Source organism: Salvelinus sp. IW2-2015, linkage group LG19 (assembly GCF_002910315.2).
Source record: "Salvelinus sp. IW2-2015 linkage group LG19, ASM291031v2, whole genome shotgun sequence".
NCBI lineage: Eukaryota > Metazoa > Chordata > Actinopteri > Salmoniformes > Salmonidae > Salvelinus > Salvelinus sp. IW2-2015.
In genome coordinates, this window is record NC_036859.1 from 3,296,785 (window position 1) to 3,313,941 (window position 17,157).

General features: G+C 42.8%; 1 protein-coding gene across 4 annotated transcripts; it reads right to left on the reverse strand.

Moving 5' to 3' along the window:
- Positions 1-430: 430 nt before the first annotated feature.
- LOC111979185 (pre-mRNA-splicing factor 38B) lies at positions 431-16,564 on the reverse strand. 4 transcript variants are annotated; one of them, XM_024009544.2, is made up of 6 exons: positions 16,051-16,564; positions 15,330-15,398; positions 7,665-7,816; positions 5,425-5,485; positions 1,744-1,976; positions 431-1,635 (listed from the first exon to the last, which is right to left on the reverse strand). In XM_024009544.2, the coding sequence occupies exons 1-6, from the start codon at positions 16,273-16,275 to the stop codon at positions 846-848; spliced, it is 1,530 nt and encodes a 509-aa protein (XP_023865312.1). In that variant the 5' UTR covers positions 16,276-16,564; the 3' UTR covers positions 431-845. The 4 variants fall into 4 exon arrangements, with proteins under 4 accessions (XP_023865312.1, XP_023865313.1, XP_023865314.1 ...); XM_024009545.2 differs by lacking the exon at positions 16,051-16,564 and having other exon boundaries at positions 15,318-15,400; XM_024009546.2 differs by lacking the exons at positions 7,665-7,816; positions 15,330-15,398; positions 16,051-16,564 and having other exon boundaries at positions 5,411-5,491.
- Between the last annotated feature and the right edge of the window lie 593 nt (positions 16,565-17,157).

The following is a 17,157-nucleotide window of genomic DNA, read 5'->3' on the forward strand; positions in this document are numbered from 1 at the left end:
ATCCTTCGCCGGGGACGACATGTTCCCTGGTTTCAAACATTCTGTTCAAATAAAGAAATATACGACTGATGTTACTCGGATAATCCCCGTTCATTGATATAGTACTTCAAGTTTATTTCTGACTGGGATGATGCACAATGGGTCATGACGCTCTTCATAACGTGTAGTCAGGGTAATTACTACATTTGGATGTACTGAGTAATTGCTTAACTGAGATCGTGCCAGAAACTCACCCACTGATTAAAATGGTGCCAATGGTGCCGATTGAATCAGAACTTTTTCAATAGCTCAACGGGTTTGTATGTTGTAACGTTTGAGCAGTGGTACAAAACAGGGAGAGCCGAGGAAGTGATGTTTGCTGCACAGTGAAGAGTTGTACTGGTCTGCGTTAGGGATTACAGTATCAACAAAACTACAATCAGAATTCTCCTTCCATAAAAGTTGTTTTATTAGAAAACAAAATGCAACAGAGCAATTGACCAAATACAGCACGGCTCAGTGCGTAGTACAAATTCCCCTTTGGAGGTTTCTCTGTAGGATTTAAAACATTCTCAGATCCATATGTACAAAGCAATTTGGAACTTTCCAGACACAAAAACAAAGTACCATAAAGATTGAAATGACTACAGTAGAGAGAAGAGTAACGCTGGTCTAGAAAGGGATGAAAAGGCAGAGAGAAAGATCTACACAGTTACGTTGGCCAAAGACAAGTTCAGGTGATTTTGTGCTAACGTTTTTAAAAATTTTAAACAAGCGACATGATCAAGTAAAAAAAAATGTAAGGAAGAAAAAGGATGGAGGGAGAGTTGTGAATTGAGCTACGGGGGCTCAGCACTAGTTCGCAATCATCGCTCTGTGCTCTGGCTCGTTTTGCGCTCTCCGTGTTTCCCGTGGTCTTTCCCGTTGCTGGGCTCATGTGGCCGATGGCGCCGCTCTTTACTGCGGCTGTGTTTGTGCGAGCGCTGCTCCCCCTCCCGGCTGCACTGCTTCTTCCTACTCTTCTCCTTGTCCTCCCCTACCTCAGCCTTGCCTCTGCTCTCTTTGACTTTCTGCTTTATGGACTTCTCCTTGACTTGCTGCTTTATGGACTTCTCCTTGTCCTCCCCTACCTCAGCCTTGCCTCTGCGCTCCTCTTTGACTTGCCGCTTTATGGACTTCTTTTGTCTCCTTTCCCTGCTTGCACTCCGACTGGAGCGCTTGGCCTTCCTCTCCTCCCTGTGCCCCCTCCTCTCATCACGCTCTTCTTTGTGTCTCCTGTCCTCAGTCTCTCCCTTGCTCCTCTTGTCCTTGGACCTCTCCCTCTCGCTGCCCCCATCTTTATGGTACTCCCTGTCCTTCCTCCTGTCATTCTCCACACCCCCCTGCGCATCTTTCTCCCTGTCTTTTAGCTCTCCCTTGCGTTCCCGGCTCCCGCGACGTTCCCGGCGTTCCTGGGTACGGTCTGCGCTCCGGGACCGACGCCTCTCCCGCTCTTCTCCTTTCCCATCCCCAGAATCCCGCTCTTTCCTCTGGCGGTCGCGTTCCCTCTCCAGCTCGCGGTCGAAGCTGGGGCCGTGGCGCTCTCGTTCGCGGTGGTGGCTCCGGCTCCTCGACCGTTTGGGAGTCCTCCTGGGGCTCGGGGTACGCCTGGGGCTCCTGACCAGAAACAAACCAACATTTCAGCTGCATTAACGTCACAATCCCTCCGACAGATGTGATCAACATAATAAATATTATCTGTAATGGCTGCGCTCCATTTCCTACCTGGAGCGTCTACGGCCCTCTGTTGCCCGCCCCTCTGTTGGTGGTTCCTCCGGCTCCTCTACCTTCTCGGGAACCTTCCGGGGCCTTGCCTTCATCTGTGTGTCAATCATCTTCTGCACAGGCACCGGGATGCGTGGGAAGAGTGTGGAGAACCACTCCAGCTTGGTGAGGAACGACCGGACCATCTCTCCGATTGTCATAACGCAGCCACCTCCAGCCTTCACATCCAGCTCCTGAGAACATAGAGAGGGGGAGGGGGTATTGAAAACATTATTAACACACTCAGATGCAAATCAGAACTACAAAAGACATTGTATTCATTATCATATTTATTCAACATATCTTCCTAGTCCCTTGTTTTTTAACACTTGCCTCCATGACTCAATTAGAAATCAAATATAATTTGTGATGACCAAGTACTGAACCTTCACCTCTGATTTCATCTAGCTTAATATGCTCACATATCAATCCTTATCATGTGTTTGCTTTATAATTCAACTTAGTGCCTGATACTGACTATAGGAAATAATAGTATGGAAATGGAAAAATGGTTTCTCTCATTTAATCTGTCTGGCTGTCCTGAAAAGTCTGTACTTACACTGTGAGCTCTCTTACACAACGATATGTTAGCAAAATAACTGAAAACACCCTGGGTTGCATCTCAATAGTCTAAAGTGGCTTCCTCTCCTCATCGTTTCCTCCATCTGCACTAGCATTAAAAGAGGAAGTAAAGATGGGGGTGAAACAAGGAGAGGAAGCGACTTTAAACAATTGAGATGGATCCATAGGCAGGCAAAAAATAAGGGTTAAGGAAAGTTTTTTGCTTCCTCCTTCCTAGTTCTCGACAGTCCAGGGAGACGCTGGCCACAGTGCAAGTACAGAGTGGAGGCATGTAGGTAGGTATGTGCACAGCAACTACAGAGAGACCAGGTCTGAATGGGTAGAGAACAGCCGTTTTGCACTCACACACGCAAACCAACAGTGCTGAGAGATACATTATCCAATTCACCTGCTGCACAAGGGGCATCTAAAGAAGAGAANGGGGGGGTATTCAGAACCTTATTAACACAGATGCAAACAGAAGTACAAAAGGCATTGATTTTATTTAGAATCTTATTCATTCATTTAAATGTTTGGCATTTAGCAGACACTTATCCAGCGCGATTTACAGGATTATCTTCCTAGTACCTGGTTTTTAACACTTGCCTCCATCACTCAATTAGAAATCAAATATAATTTGTGATGACCATGTACTGAAACTTCACCTCTGTTTTCATCTAGTTTAATATGCACACATATGAATCATTATCATGTGTTTGCATAAAAATGTAGCTTAGTGCCTGATATAGGAAATAATAATAGGGAAATGGAAAAATAGTTGCTGGCATCTAATCTGTCTGGCTGTCCTCAAGAGTCTGTACTTAGACTGAGCTCTCTTACAAAGATACAGTACATCACCAAAAGTATGTGGACACCTGCTCATCAAACATCTCATTCCAAAGTCATTAATATGGAGTTGGTCCCTCCTTTGCTGCTATAACAGCCTCCATTCTTCTGGGAAGGCTTCCACTAGATGTTAGAACATTGCTTCCATTCAGTCACAAAAGCATTAGTGATGTTGGGCGATTAGACCTGGCACGCAGTCGGTGTTCCAATTAATCACAAAGGTGTTCGATGGGGTTGAGGTCAGGGCTCTGAGCAGGCCAGTCAAGTTCTTCCACACCGATTTCGACAAACCATCTCTGTATGGACCTCACTTTGTGCACATGGACATTGTCCTGCTGAAACAGGAAAGGGACTTCCCCAAACTGTCGCCACAAAGTTGGAAGCACAGAATCGTCTAGAATGTCATTGTATGCTGTAGCGTTAATATTCCCTTCACTAAGGGGCCTAGCCCGAACCATGAAAAACAGCACAACAAAAACTTGACAGTTGGCACTACGCAGTTGGGTAGGTAGCGTTCTGCTGGCATCGGCAAAAACCAGATTCTTCCGTCGTACTGCCAGATGGTGAAGTGTGATTCATCACCCCAGAGAACCCGTTTCCACTGCTCCAGAGTCCAATGGCGGTGAGCTTTACACCACTCCAGCTGACGCTTGGCATTGAGCATAGTGATCTAAGGCTTGCGGCTGCTCGGCCATGGAAACCCATTTCATGAAAACCCATAAAGCTCCCGACGAACAGTTATTGTGCTGATGTTGCTTCCAGAGGCAGTTTGGAACTCGGTAGTGAGTGTTGCAACTGAGGACAGACGATTTTTACACGCAGCAGCACTCAGCGGTCCTGTTCTGTGAGCTTGTGTGGCCTACCACTTTGCCATTGAACCGTTGTTGCTCCTAGATGTTTCCACTTCAAAATAACAGCCCTTACAGTTGACCGGGGCAGCTCTAGCAGGGCAGAAATGTGAGGAACTGACTTGTTGGAAAGGTGGTATCCTATGACGGCACCATGTTGAAAGTCACTCAGCTCTTTAGTACGGGCCATTCTACTGCCAATGTTTGTCTATGGAGATTGCATGGCTGTGTGCTCGATTTTATACCATCGGCAACGGGTGTGGCTGAAATAGCCGATTCGACTATTTTGAAGGCGTGTCCACATACTTTTGTATATATTGTGTATGTTGTCAAAATAACAGAAAACCTGGGGTGCATCTCAATAGTCTAAAGTGGCTTCCTCTTCTCTTATCCACCATCTGCACTAGCATTAAAATGAGTAGTAAAGGTGGAGGTGAAACAAGGAGAGAAAACGACTTTAAACAATGGAGATGGATCCGTGGACAGTGAAGAAAGGTTTCAAGAGAAGAGTTGTGCTTCCTCCTTCCTCGACAGTCCAGGGAGACATTGGCCACAGTGCAAGTACAGAGTGGAGGAGGTAGATAAGTAGGTAGGTGCACACCAGCTACAGAGAGACCAGGTTTGAATGGGTAGAGAACTGAACAGCCGTTTTGCACTCACACACGCAAACCAACAGTGCTGAGAGATACATTATCCAATTCACCTGCTGCACAAGGGGCATCTAAAGAAGAGAACATGGGAATTAGCCAGTTAGGTAGGTTGTCAGAGGATGTAAGGTTAAAATATTGCATCAGAACAAGAAAGTAGGCCTGGTTGCACAGTCTGCCAAACACTATCCAGCCAATTGAAGGTGCACAGAGAAGTTAAATCTATAACAAGATTCTCCCCAGGAAATTATTAAATTGTGCTAAGTAGACGCGCGTGTGTGTGTGTGTGTGTGTGTGTGTGTCAGAGAAAAGCAAACAAAGCAAAGGATTGATGTGTTAAAGATATATTTTCTAATAAAATTGTAATTTCAATTTTTTACAAAACAAAAACTGATCTGTGAGGTGGTGGGGCCAGGGAGGAACCATGTTATACATTTCGGAGTAGTGGACAAGTTTTGTAAATTTGTTTTGTGCAATAAGTCCGGATTACATCTGGGCATGCCTTTAGTTAACAGAATTTGACTATGGTCAAATATACTTACCCTGACAAAAACAGGTAGCACAGCAGAATGAATTACCTAGTTACCCAACTGGGGGGGCAATTAAGCCAAATGAAGGCAAAGGTGAATAATCAGCTCTGAGCATCACAACGAGGAGAGAACTGAGACAACAGTTTGGATCATGCCAGACTAGTTAGTGAAAGGTAGAGAAACATGAAAGTATTACCCGTGTGGACATACCTCCTCATCATCCAGGAAAACATCATACCAGTCCACCAGGTCTGCAGGGGGCTGGGTGTATCTAGATGAACAAACACACTATGAGCATCTAATTATGAACATCCCATTGAATAACACATGTAGAAGTCTTGGACTACCGCCTGTTACACATCTAAAACGAGATAGAAAAAAGGGAGGAAGGGAATTACTGCTAAGGTACACAATAGGTTTTGGTAGACAGAAGGTGCTCTTTGGTCATCAAAAAGATGTACATGCCATACAAATAAAGGCATTTTAATAACATGAATAGTGCCTTGGTCCTCCTTTTTGATAACTATATAGTGTTGTATGTGAATCAGATTTTCTTCTGGGAAGACGTGTAATAACATCAAACTCAAAAAGCAACTCACCATTCCAGGAAAGGACAGGTAAGACAAAGGGGGACGTCAGTTGTACAACAATGCATTCAACTGAAATGTGTCTTCCGCATTTAACCCAACCCCTCTGAATCAGAGGTGAGGGGGCTGCCTTAATCAATATCCATGTCATCTGCGCCCGGGGAACATTGTGTTAACGGCCTTGCCCAGGGTCAGATTTTATCCATCTTCTGTATACCACCCCTACCTTGTCACAACACAACTGATTGGCTCAAACGCATTAAGGAAATAAATTCCAATACTTAACTTTTAACAAGGCACACCTGTTACTTGAAATCCATTCCAGATGACTACCTCAAAGCTGGTTGAGAGAATGCCAAGAGTGTGCAAAGCTGTCAAGGCAAAGGATGGCTATATGAAGAATCTCAAATATAAAATCTATTTTGATTTGTTTAACACTTTTTGGGGTACTACATGATTCCATGTGTTATTTCATAGTTTTGATGTCTTCACTATTATTCTACAATGTAGAAAATAGTAAAAAGAAAAACCCATGAATGAGTAGGTGTCCAAACCTGACTTACTGCATACAATTTTTTTTTTTTTTTTTTAAACATGTATTTATCCTCTTCAGGCACTAAACTTCCTTCCCCCCTGGTACCGGTGACCTTCAGACGAAGGCTTGCTAAGGTTTGTGGGCATCCTAGAGCAAAACGGTGAACACCATCGTGTTTGTGAAAGTCTCAGCTGTCCACATAGGGGTCATATTAGTGTGCATCCCAAACCGTTCGGACGCTGAAGACAGAAGTTGGCAAAAGAGGCTGTACCGACTTCAGACAAGTCTTGTGAGCATCCTAGAGGAAAACGGTCTCTTCTTTCAATTGGGTGGTCATAATACTGTGTAGGCCAAACCGTTCGGAAGGTTTAGGTTTTTGTGAGAAGACCGATTGGTCTGACAAACACTGCTCTAGCTTTGCCACCTTTCACCGCAGATGTGGAAGGGCGATATTGGCGGATTGAGACGATATCACTAGCTTAAGCAGACCATGATGAGGATTTTTTAAATTATGTTAATTAGAATTTCCGCAGGGTACGGAAATTGTATGCTCAGGGTTAAACGTCATGAACAGTCAAAATCACGTTTTTCATGTAATTTGATGACATTTGGATAAACCCAGATCAAAGTATGAGAAATGACTACTGCTTCTACATTCATTGATAAAATATTATCATAAAGATACTGGTCCCCTCCCCCATGTCAAACATGTGGCTTCAGGAGACAGGATTATTAAAGGAATATCACCGCCAACTCATTTTGAGTGTGATATCTATACACCTTATTCTTATTTAAATAAGTACTTGGAACAATCATCGAAAAAGGTATGTTTAAAGAGGGGCGTGGTTAATACAGCTACTCAACTGGTGCCATAGTGTTACTGTAGGGTGTCAGAAAATGCTATAAAAAGTTTTCCCTATTCATCTATGGCAAAGACACATATTTCCCATTTCAGGGGCAGTAAATAACCAACCTTGGCATTATACCTGTTCAAATACTACACTCTAGGTGGCAGTGGGCACCCTTTCAGTTTGTTTGCCAACTCATAGAAGTAGAAGACAATTGACTTCAAAGTGGGGATGGCCTCAATGGCGCTGCATCTCACAGAAGCCATAACGGGACAGATACAACGACGCGATGTTTAAGTCTATGCATGCAACTAAACACCACAAAATGACTGCTGAGCATTTCAAAAAGAGGTTGCAACACTAAGGTCGAGTGATTGAAATGTATTTGCAGCCATAAATAAATATAAAATAGGTCCAATGGGTCCTATCCTCCTGTGCAAACATACTTTCCCATAAACCAACATTAAAACAGAGTTGTACCTTATGTACATAAAGCCAAGTGCTCTGATGTAGGGTGAGTCGTTGTGAGTGATCAGTCCCATCACCTGTTTACGGGTCATCTTGATGGTAAACAGTTTATACAGCAGGCAGAAGGCTGTGGACACAATGCCGCCAGTCCCGACTCCCCGCACCTGAGGACAACAGAGGTTCATGAGTCAGACATGTTATTTTTGGACCAGTGTTCCTTAACATCTCAAGTTGACCACTAAGTTTTGGGGTGAACCATTATCAGTTTTCAACACGGCCCTACTCCACAACTAAGTTAAGTGTGTTGCTTGCGTTCAACTGTCAACTACAGACTTGTTTCCATATACAAACAACTTACACGCACGCCAACAATGACTACATCTCATATGCTCACACCCCCATCCCCAGTGCCAGCATTATTGTTTGCCGCTTGGCCTTAAATTCAGTTTGTTTTTCCCCAGTCACCCATGCTATTTAAATTATTTATCATTTGATATTTTTACATCGTTTTTAGTATCCATTTTCTTCCAGATGAGTGATAAAAGAACTGTCCAGCCCATTGGGTATCTCACCACCTCCATGTGCCATGTCTTGAACTATGCAGATTCAAAGTATGTTTTCATTGTAATATTTCTAACAGCCAACTTTCAAATTCTGACTTTTGACGTGTATTATGTAGCCAGGTCAAATTATTGACCCCGTTGATAAAGATGAGCAAAAAAATAGAGCTATTTTATATGCACCCAAAACATTGGGAGATAATATTTTATACTAATAACATTAAATAGAAAAAGATTGGTATTGAAACAGGGGTGCCATTCAAAAGCTCACCTTGCCAGGATAACCGCACAGCTTTTTTGAAATGTTTTCCAAGATTGGAGAACACATTGGGAGGGATCTTAGATCATTCTTCCATACAGGATCCTTCAAGATCCTTGATACCCTTCATCTTTGCTTCAATTCAAACCACAGGTTTTCAATAGGAGGCCGATTTGTGGTCAATTCATTTCTTGATGGATTCTGATGTGTGCTTGGGGTTATTGTCTTTCTGGATGATCCGTGCAGAGGCAACCAGGTTTTTGGCAAAAATGTTAATGTCAACGGCATCATTACAAAGGCACTAGGACCAGTGCAAACAAAATAGCCCCATATGATCAAAGATCCACCACAATATTTACAGAAGGCATGGGGTTATTTTCTGCATATGCATGGGGTTATTTTCTGCATATGCATCTTCCTTTCGCTGCCAAACCCACTACTGATGTGCGTGGCCAAAGAGCTCAATTTTCATGTCATCTGGCCATAGCACCAGATCCAATCCAAGTCCCAATGCAGTTTAGCAAACTCCAGTTAACATTTGTTGCATGACATGAAAAGAGAGCTCTTTGGCCACGCACATCAGTGTTGGGGTTTTGGCATCGAAAGAAAGATGCCTGTGCAGAAAAGACCCCAAAACCTACTGTAAAATATGGTGGTGGAGCTTTGATCGTATGGGGATATTTTAAATCAAAAACCTGGTTGCCTCTGCCAGGAGGCTGAATCTTGGTCACAAGTGAATCTTCCAACAAAACAACAAGCCCAAGCACACATGAAAATCTACTACGTGGTTAATTGATAGGGATGTGCATCTCTCCTTTTATGAATGATTCAATAGCCATCTACATACATGGGCTCCGATATGATACGGTTTGATTAGGGGAACGAATTGATGCAATTCGGTTTGATGTGTATTTTTTAACAAACACATTCATGGCCCACCTGCAACGAACTAGAAACATTGTATCAACTACTAATTTGGGTCTGGTCAGAAGCTGCAGCTATCGAAATTGTATAAAATATTCTGGGCACTCATTTTCCAGCGCCAGTGAGCTCAGGACAGACAGCTGTAGGCTATTTGTGCAAGGGATAAAAAGCAGTGCTTGACTTGGGCAGGAGCTCACTGGAGCAGAGTACCCGACACCTCACATGTTCTACTGCTTGAGCTCCTGTTCCTCTTACAGAATATAGTGGAGCTCCTGCACCTAAAAATAAACAGTACCAGCACCGAAACCTATTTCAGTCCAAGTCAAGCACTGAATAAGTAGTAATCAGGTAGGCCTATTTTAATGAAGTTTCCACTGGACCAGAGCATGACATTTTTCCCTTTAACACAGTTCTCTCAAAAGGAGAGAACTGGAAAGATGTATCTAATACATTGAGGAACTATTGTCATACATCTCAGTTGATGTAAAAATAGATTTCGTTTGATAGCTCTTTAAGGTGAAGAAAACATTACTTTGAGAAGCTCCACAGCTCATTAGCCAATCAGAGCCCCAAATGGGCACATTTATATGCCTATATTTATTTGTGCTCAGGCCAGGAAGCCTATGGGCCTACTTCTAAGCGTAATCAGGTGCACGTCCTTACTCAACATTGACAGGAGCTCTCCAGACAGGAGACATTGATTAAATTGACAAAACTCATTAATGGAATGAAATAAATCAAAACTTGTTTCTCACAAGTGTTGCATAAGTTGTGCGCTCTGCCAACAATGTGTCCACTCAGACAATGAAAACGGTAAGAGGGAATTATATATTGAATGCATTAACAGAAATTAACATAACCAAACACTGTAGATTAGAAATGAAGGGTAAATGTACTACTGGTGATATATGTAAAGGGGAATTGATATACACTAACAATCAAACGCAAACAATTCACACAAATAAATGATGAAACAATGAATGTGCACAAATTGGCGAGAGTGCATTCTGGAGAAAGAAGTGCCTAGTGCCATGCAGCATTTACGGTGACACGGCCCCTGCAGAGGTTAGGGCATTTATACTTGATGCGCATCGGGCGAATAGTTACATCCGTATTAATTGACAACAACAATCAACATGTTGCAGTGGCCATCTCAGTCTCCAGAGTTCATAGGCACAGACAAATGATATCAATGAAAGACTATGTATGAAGAAATTGTTTAAGATCCCCCTTAATGTGTTCTCCAAACTCATAAAACATTTTAGAAAAAAGCTCAGTGCCATTATCCTCACAAGGTGAGTTATTCAAAATAGGGGTGCCAATAATTTTTTCTACCCTTTAAGGAGAAAATGCCAACAATAGGCCCATTCAAAACTGTTGGGGCAATTTTGTTTCCACTAGTGCTGAGGGATTTTAGGTTACTTAACTAATTGACCGGCGTTGGTTCAATTTAGGGCTGACCCCAATTAGTCAACTGGTCGATTGTTTGGTCGTTAGGCTGTTGGATGACAGATCTCTTTTGTCGAGCAGTAGAAAATGTAGATATTTATGGCACTCGAGACAGTCTTATTCACGCCCATCTCAGTGAACTAATCCATTGCGTAGGACGCAGGGATGGCACAGCCCGAGAATAAGGGAAATGTCACGACAACGCAAGTCTCTCTCCAGAATGCGCTCTCCTGCCAATCTGCGCACATTAATTGTTCCGTAACTTCATTCTGTGAACTGTTTGCGCTTGATTGTCAGTCTATCAATTCCATATACCACCAGTAGTACATATACCATTAATTCCTATCGTTTCTAATCTACAATGTTTGTTTACGGTAATCTCTGCTAATGCATTCAATACATTATTCGTCTTTTACCAGTCTCATTGTTGGAGAGGACATGTTGTTTGCAGAGCACACAACCTATGCTACACTTGTTAGAAACAAGTTTTGGTTAATTTCATTACATTCATGAGTTAATTAGGTCAGTGCCTTTTGTTTGGCACACTCCTGTCAATGTTGAGTAATCACTTGATTACGCATAGAAGTAGGCCTATAGGCTACCTGGCCTGCGTGCAAATGTAAGCAAATAAATGTGCCCATTTGGGAATCTAATAGTATTTCTGATTGGCTTAATTAACTCACCACCACTAATGAGCTGTGGCGCTTCTCAAAGTAATGTTTTCTTCACCTCAAATAGCAAGCAAACAAAATCTGTTTTACATCCATTGAAAATGACAATAGTTCCTCAATGTATTTGGAAAACCTCTCCAGCTCGCTCTCCTTTGATTAAAAAAAATGTCATGCTCTCATCCAGTGGAAATGTCATAAAATAGGCCTACATGATAGCCTACAGCTGCGTCTGTCCCGAGCTTACTGGCGTGGGAAACGTAGGGCTCAGAAGTTAGTTTGCTAGTGAGCTTTGGCAAGACCCAAGTTAATAGTTGATACAATGTTTCAAGTTGGTGGCAGACAGGCCATGCCTATGTGATATGTATGTTTACCCAGATATTTTCTACCTACAGGCTGCAAAGTTTATTTGTTGGCTTTATGTAGGCCATTTTTACATAGTTGGCAATAGAAGTTTCTTTTTTAGGTTTGTATCATTTTAATATTGATTGGAATAGAATTTTGATTAACCACATCACAATGATTGAGATACAAAGACAAATTAAATGAAGCTGTTCCACAAAAGTGTGCATATAAAAACCATAACTGGCACGCAGATCGGTAGAAATAATAAATTGTTATGCCACATGAGAAAAGTTGCAGATTCCAAGTTTTACATATTACCGGCAACTAATGGCAGAATCTGCAGCCAGCAGGAGGATGGTTGGGATCAGGCTAGTTTAGCGTAGAAATGTGGCAAATAACTACAATGACCACAATCCATTGCTCCTGTTCTTTTCTGGCTGGGCCCGAGTTGGATACACTGTGTGGGGCCAGTAACCATAAGTTTGCTGGTTAAAATCCCAGAGCCGGCAAGGTGGAAAAATCTTGAGCAAGGCAGTTAACCAGCAACAACTGCTCACCGGGCGCCGATGACATGGACGTCAATTAAGACCCCGCACCTCCCTGATTCAGAGGGGTTGGATTAAATGCGTAACACATTTTGGTTGAATGCATTCAGTAATGCAACTGACTAGGTATCCCCTTTCACGCCTGTTAGGTTAGATAGAGGGCATACGTTGCCGCATGAGGGGGAAATGTACACAACGACATGTGAGAAGGATAAGGCATACTTTCATGAACTGTCGACTTTCAAAAACTAGTCAAATGATTGTCAGACAGCTCTGCAGCATAGTTGGGCAGTCTAGCTAAATGGGATGACTAAAGACAGTACAGTATGGGAGGAACAGATAACATTGGATTGTCGTCTGGCTGTTACTGCCTGAGCACAGATGACTTTAAGGAATTAAAAAGTCAAATAAAACAAAGTAATTTATTTTATTATTTCATAGTAAATTCTTATTTTTCTATGTGGACCTGACAGACAATGGAATACTTTTTCCCTTTTGGCAATTTACTATTTTTGGCTTTGGAATTTCCATTAAAAGCTTGAATCATTTTAAGGTCAAATAATCGAAACCCATGACTGGTATTTATTTAAACTTTTTTTCTCCCCAATTTTGTGATCCAACTGGTAGTTACAGTCTTGTCCCATCGCTGCAACGCCCGGGATCGAACCCAGATCTGTAGCGACTCCTCTAACACCAATGCGCCACTAGGGAAGCCCTGACCCATGATTATTTTTAATAATAGTAGCGAAACCTACCGCAACTCAGCACTAGCTGGTCCTGGGGCCCTTGTTAAGGGCAACGGCATCATTAACTCTGCCCAGTAGCAGTATATTTTAGCCAACAAATGGTTGCCCCTGCCAGGAGCCTGAAACTTGGCCTCAAGTGGATTGTCCAGCAATACAATAAGCACACACATCCACAAAGAAATTATTAATTGACCACAAAAATCGACAAGTTGCAATGGCCATCTATAGGTCTCCAGACTTCAACCCTGTTGAAAACCTGTGGTTTGAATTGAAGAGGGAAGTCCAAGCACAGAAAGCATATTAAGGATCTGGAAATATTCTGTTTTTAGGAATTGTCCAAGATCCCTCCTAATGTGTTCTTCAATCTCAGAAAACATTTTAGAAAAAGGCTGTGTCGTTATCCTGGCAAGGTGAGTTATTGAAAGGTTTGAAAACAGGGGTCTCAATTTTTACTCTCATCTTTTTTTTTTTTGAAAAGGGATTACTTGTTAAACAAAATCTCTTTCTCTGAGCAATTGTATTAATAATGTGTTTATCTTATAATATTGTTTTGCTCATCTTTATCAAGGGGACCAATGTGTTTTTTATTTCACCTTTATTTAACCAGGTAGGCCAAGATGAAGCTATAAAAACCACAGATGTACACATTGGATTAACAAATGTACAGTCAAAAACAATAGAAAAAACATTATACAGTGGGTGCAAATGAAGTAAGGAGGTAAGGCAATAAATAGGCCATAGTGGTGAAGTAATTACAATTTAACAATTAACACTGGAGTGATAGATGTGCAGATGAGGATGTGCAAGTAGAAATACTGGTGTGCAAAAGAGAAGGAAAACAAAAACAAATATGGGGATGAGGTAGGTAGTTGGAAGGGCTATTTACAGATGGGCTGTGTACAGCTGCAACGATTGGTAAGCTGCTCTGACAGCCGATGCTTAAAGTTAATGAGGGAGATATAAAGCAGACAAATGGGTGTTGGCTTTGGGGATGACCAGTGAGATATACCTGCTGGAGCGCGTGCTACGGGTGGGTGTTATGGTGACCAGTGACCTGAGATAAGGCGGGGCTTTACCTAGCAGAGACTTAGATGACTTGGAACCAGTGGGTTTGGCGACGAATATGTAGCAAGGACCAGCCGACGAGAGCATACAGGCCGCAGTGGTGGGTAGCATATTGGGCTTGGTAACAAAACGGGTGGCACTGTGATAGACTACATCCAGTGTGCTGAGTAGTGTTGGGGGCTATTTTGTAAATGACATCGCCGAAGTAAAGGATCGCTAGGATAGGCAGTTTTACGAGGGTATGTTTGGCAGCATGAGTGAATGAGGCTTTGTTGCGAAATAGGACGCAGATTCTAGATTTAATTTGGGATTGGAGATGCTTGATGTGTGTCTGGAAAGAGAGTTTACAGTCTAGCCAGGCACCTAGGTATTTATAGTTGTCCACATATTCTAAGTCAGATCCGTCCAGAGTAGTGATGCTAATCGGGCGGGGGCAGCGATCTGTTGAAGAGCATGAATTTAGTTTTACAAGCATTTAAGAGCAGTTGGAGGCCACGGAAGGAGTGTTGTATGGCATTGTAGCTCGTTTGGAGGTTTGTTAACACAGTGTTCAAAGAAGGGCCAGATGTATACAGAAGAGGTGCGTAGAGGTGGATCAGAGAATCACCCACAGCAAGAGCGACATCATTGATATAAACAGAGAAAAGAGTCGGCCCGAGAATTGAACCCTGTGTCACCCCCATAGACACTGCCAGAGGTCCGGACAACAGGCCCTCTGATGTGACACAATGAACACTATCTGAGAAGCAGTTAGTGAACAAGGCGAGGCAGTCAGAGAAACCAAGGCTGTTGAATCTGCCGATAAGAATGCGGTGATTGACAGAGTCGAAAGCCTTGGCCAGGTCAATGAAGACGGCTGTCTTTTATCAATGGCGGTTATGATATCGTTTAGGACYTTGAGCGTGGCTGAGGTGCACCCGTGACCAGCTCGGAAACTGGATAAGTTTGTACCCGACTATTTGTGATGCACTTATAAACATGAGTTGGCAGAGACTAGCTTCTCTGGCCAGGATGGAACTTGCATGGATTTTACTCTCAGCTGCAGACACTGAAATAACCCAGCAGCATCGGGGAGATAAACACAGGAAGGCAAAAGGCACGTACTTTCTAACTTACCCCTCCGCACATTCCAGTCTGTCCGGCAGTCTTCCTACTGCCTTTCTCCCAGGGCTCAACATGAGTAACCTAGGGAGAAAATAACATGGTGACCCAATGATGCAAAAATCAAATTGTGGCGTTGGCTACGTCATTTGTTGGCTGCCTCAAAGTTAATATTAAGCCATAAGTGACAAATATCACATGCAAATATGTTGATGACGTTGCGTTGTATGGTCATGCAATTACCGCTCACTAGTCAACATAACTAGCTAGTGTTATGTAATCTAACGTTAGATATTTGGCTAGTCAGTCTCGCTAACTTAAGCTAGGTTTGTCTAGAAAGTTTAGATAACTACTTTAAAGTAACTTCCAACACAATATTCCCAATTATCAGCAGTCGACTTAACTACAGGAAACCACCACAACTGGGGATTGTTAACTAGCTAAATATAGCTATTACTAACTAACGTTAGTTAACCGCTCAAATGTGTAAACAGAATAGAAACGAGTGTCCGTTTAGCCGTGGAATTAACATTGAGATAGCCACATTAAAACAAGTTATGGCAAAAATGTGTTACCGTTACCTGCCAATAAATAATTTAGCTAGCCATTTCCCAATTTTTTTATTCAAACAGCTAGCTAAGGTTATGAAGCTAACCAACGTTAGCTAGCTGACGTTAGCTACAATATCAAAGCTAGCTAACGTTAGCTAGCCTTGTAGCATGGGTCTCGACGTTACCTTGAAATAGATCTCATCCACCACCTCATGGTAGGTTTTCAATTCGTAAAGCTGAACTTTGAAATATGGAGATGAGAGCACGTTGGTGAGAACCATAGGATTCAAGTTCATAGTCTTTTCGTTGCCCCAGAGAGGCAAGTTGTTACCATGTTTTCCAGCGTTAGGGCCAATCTTGGTCACGGCCTGTGGTTGTTGCTGGTTCCCGACGACAGTGTTGTTGGCCATAATGCGAGGATCCCACGCTGTCGATTCAACAATGCGGGAAATTAGCCGCTAACGTTAGCTTTCTTACACAATAGATGCTTCTGACTATACCGCCATTAAAACGCGATATGAAACCTTCAATAGTCACGGTAAATAAATTATTTTCTACAATAACCTAGCGCCCGATTTTAGACCGCCAAAACCCTACTTTCTATAACTATATGTCTGGCTAGCCGAGATTCTTCGACAAAAAAATGTGCACGTAACAGCCACTGCCAGTAAAAGACCGTAAAATGTAATGACAAACTAACGCCGTGTTTCTTGTTCTTTACGCTTTTATTGCCGGATTGCAACCAACTGACAGCTGCTTACATCGCCACCTACTGTACTGGAGTGTGAGACCGGTCACGACCCACTGTATCCATACCACAGGAAGTTGTGACACCTTTAATTGGTGAGGACGGGCTCGTGGTAATGGCTGGAGCAGAATCAGTGGAATGGTACACATGGTTTGATGCCATTCCATATACTCCGTTCCAGCCCCCCTCAGCAGCCTCCACTTATTTATACAACTATATTATTCTCTTAACTAACCCTGAATTTCTAATCAAATCAAATCATTCCCTACAAACCTCACTACTCACCTCACCCCCACACAAAATACCACCCACTCCCCATTCCCGTCCAACCTCTCTGACCCTGTCAAACAAACTCTCCCTTTCTACGTCACACATTTCACAAAATAATCATACATGTTCAATTGTTTCCTCTACCATACAGCCATTACAGGGAAATGTGTCTTCCGCATTTAACCCAACCCCTCTGAATCAGAGAGGTGCGGGGGGCTGCCATAATCGACATCCACGTCTTTGGAGCCCGGGGAACAACTGCCTTGCTCAGGGG

Bases quoted from the DNA above. Each gene is read 5' to 3' on its own strand.
- LOC111979185 (XM_024009544.2), bottom strand. From the start codon at position 16,275: ATGGCCAACAACACTGTCGTCGGGAACCAGCAACAACCACAGGCCGTG. The intron at 5,486-7,664 runs GTACAACTCTGT...TTGTTCATCTAG, and splicing joins CTTGGCTTTATGTACATAAG to ATACACCCAGCCCCCTGCAG. The intron at 1,636-1,743 runs GTAGGAAATGGA...GTTTCTGGTCAG, and splicing joins GAGGGCCGTAGACGCTCCAG to GAGCCCCAGGCGTACCCCGA.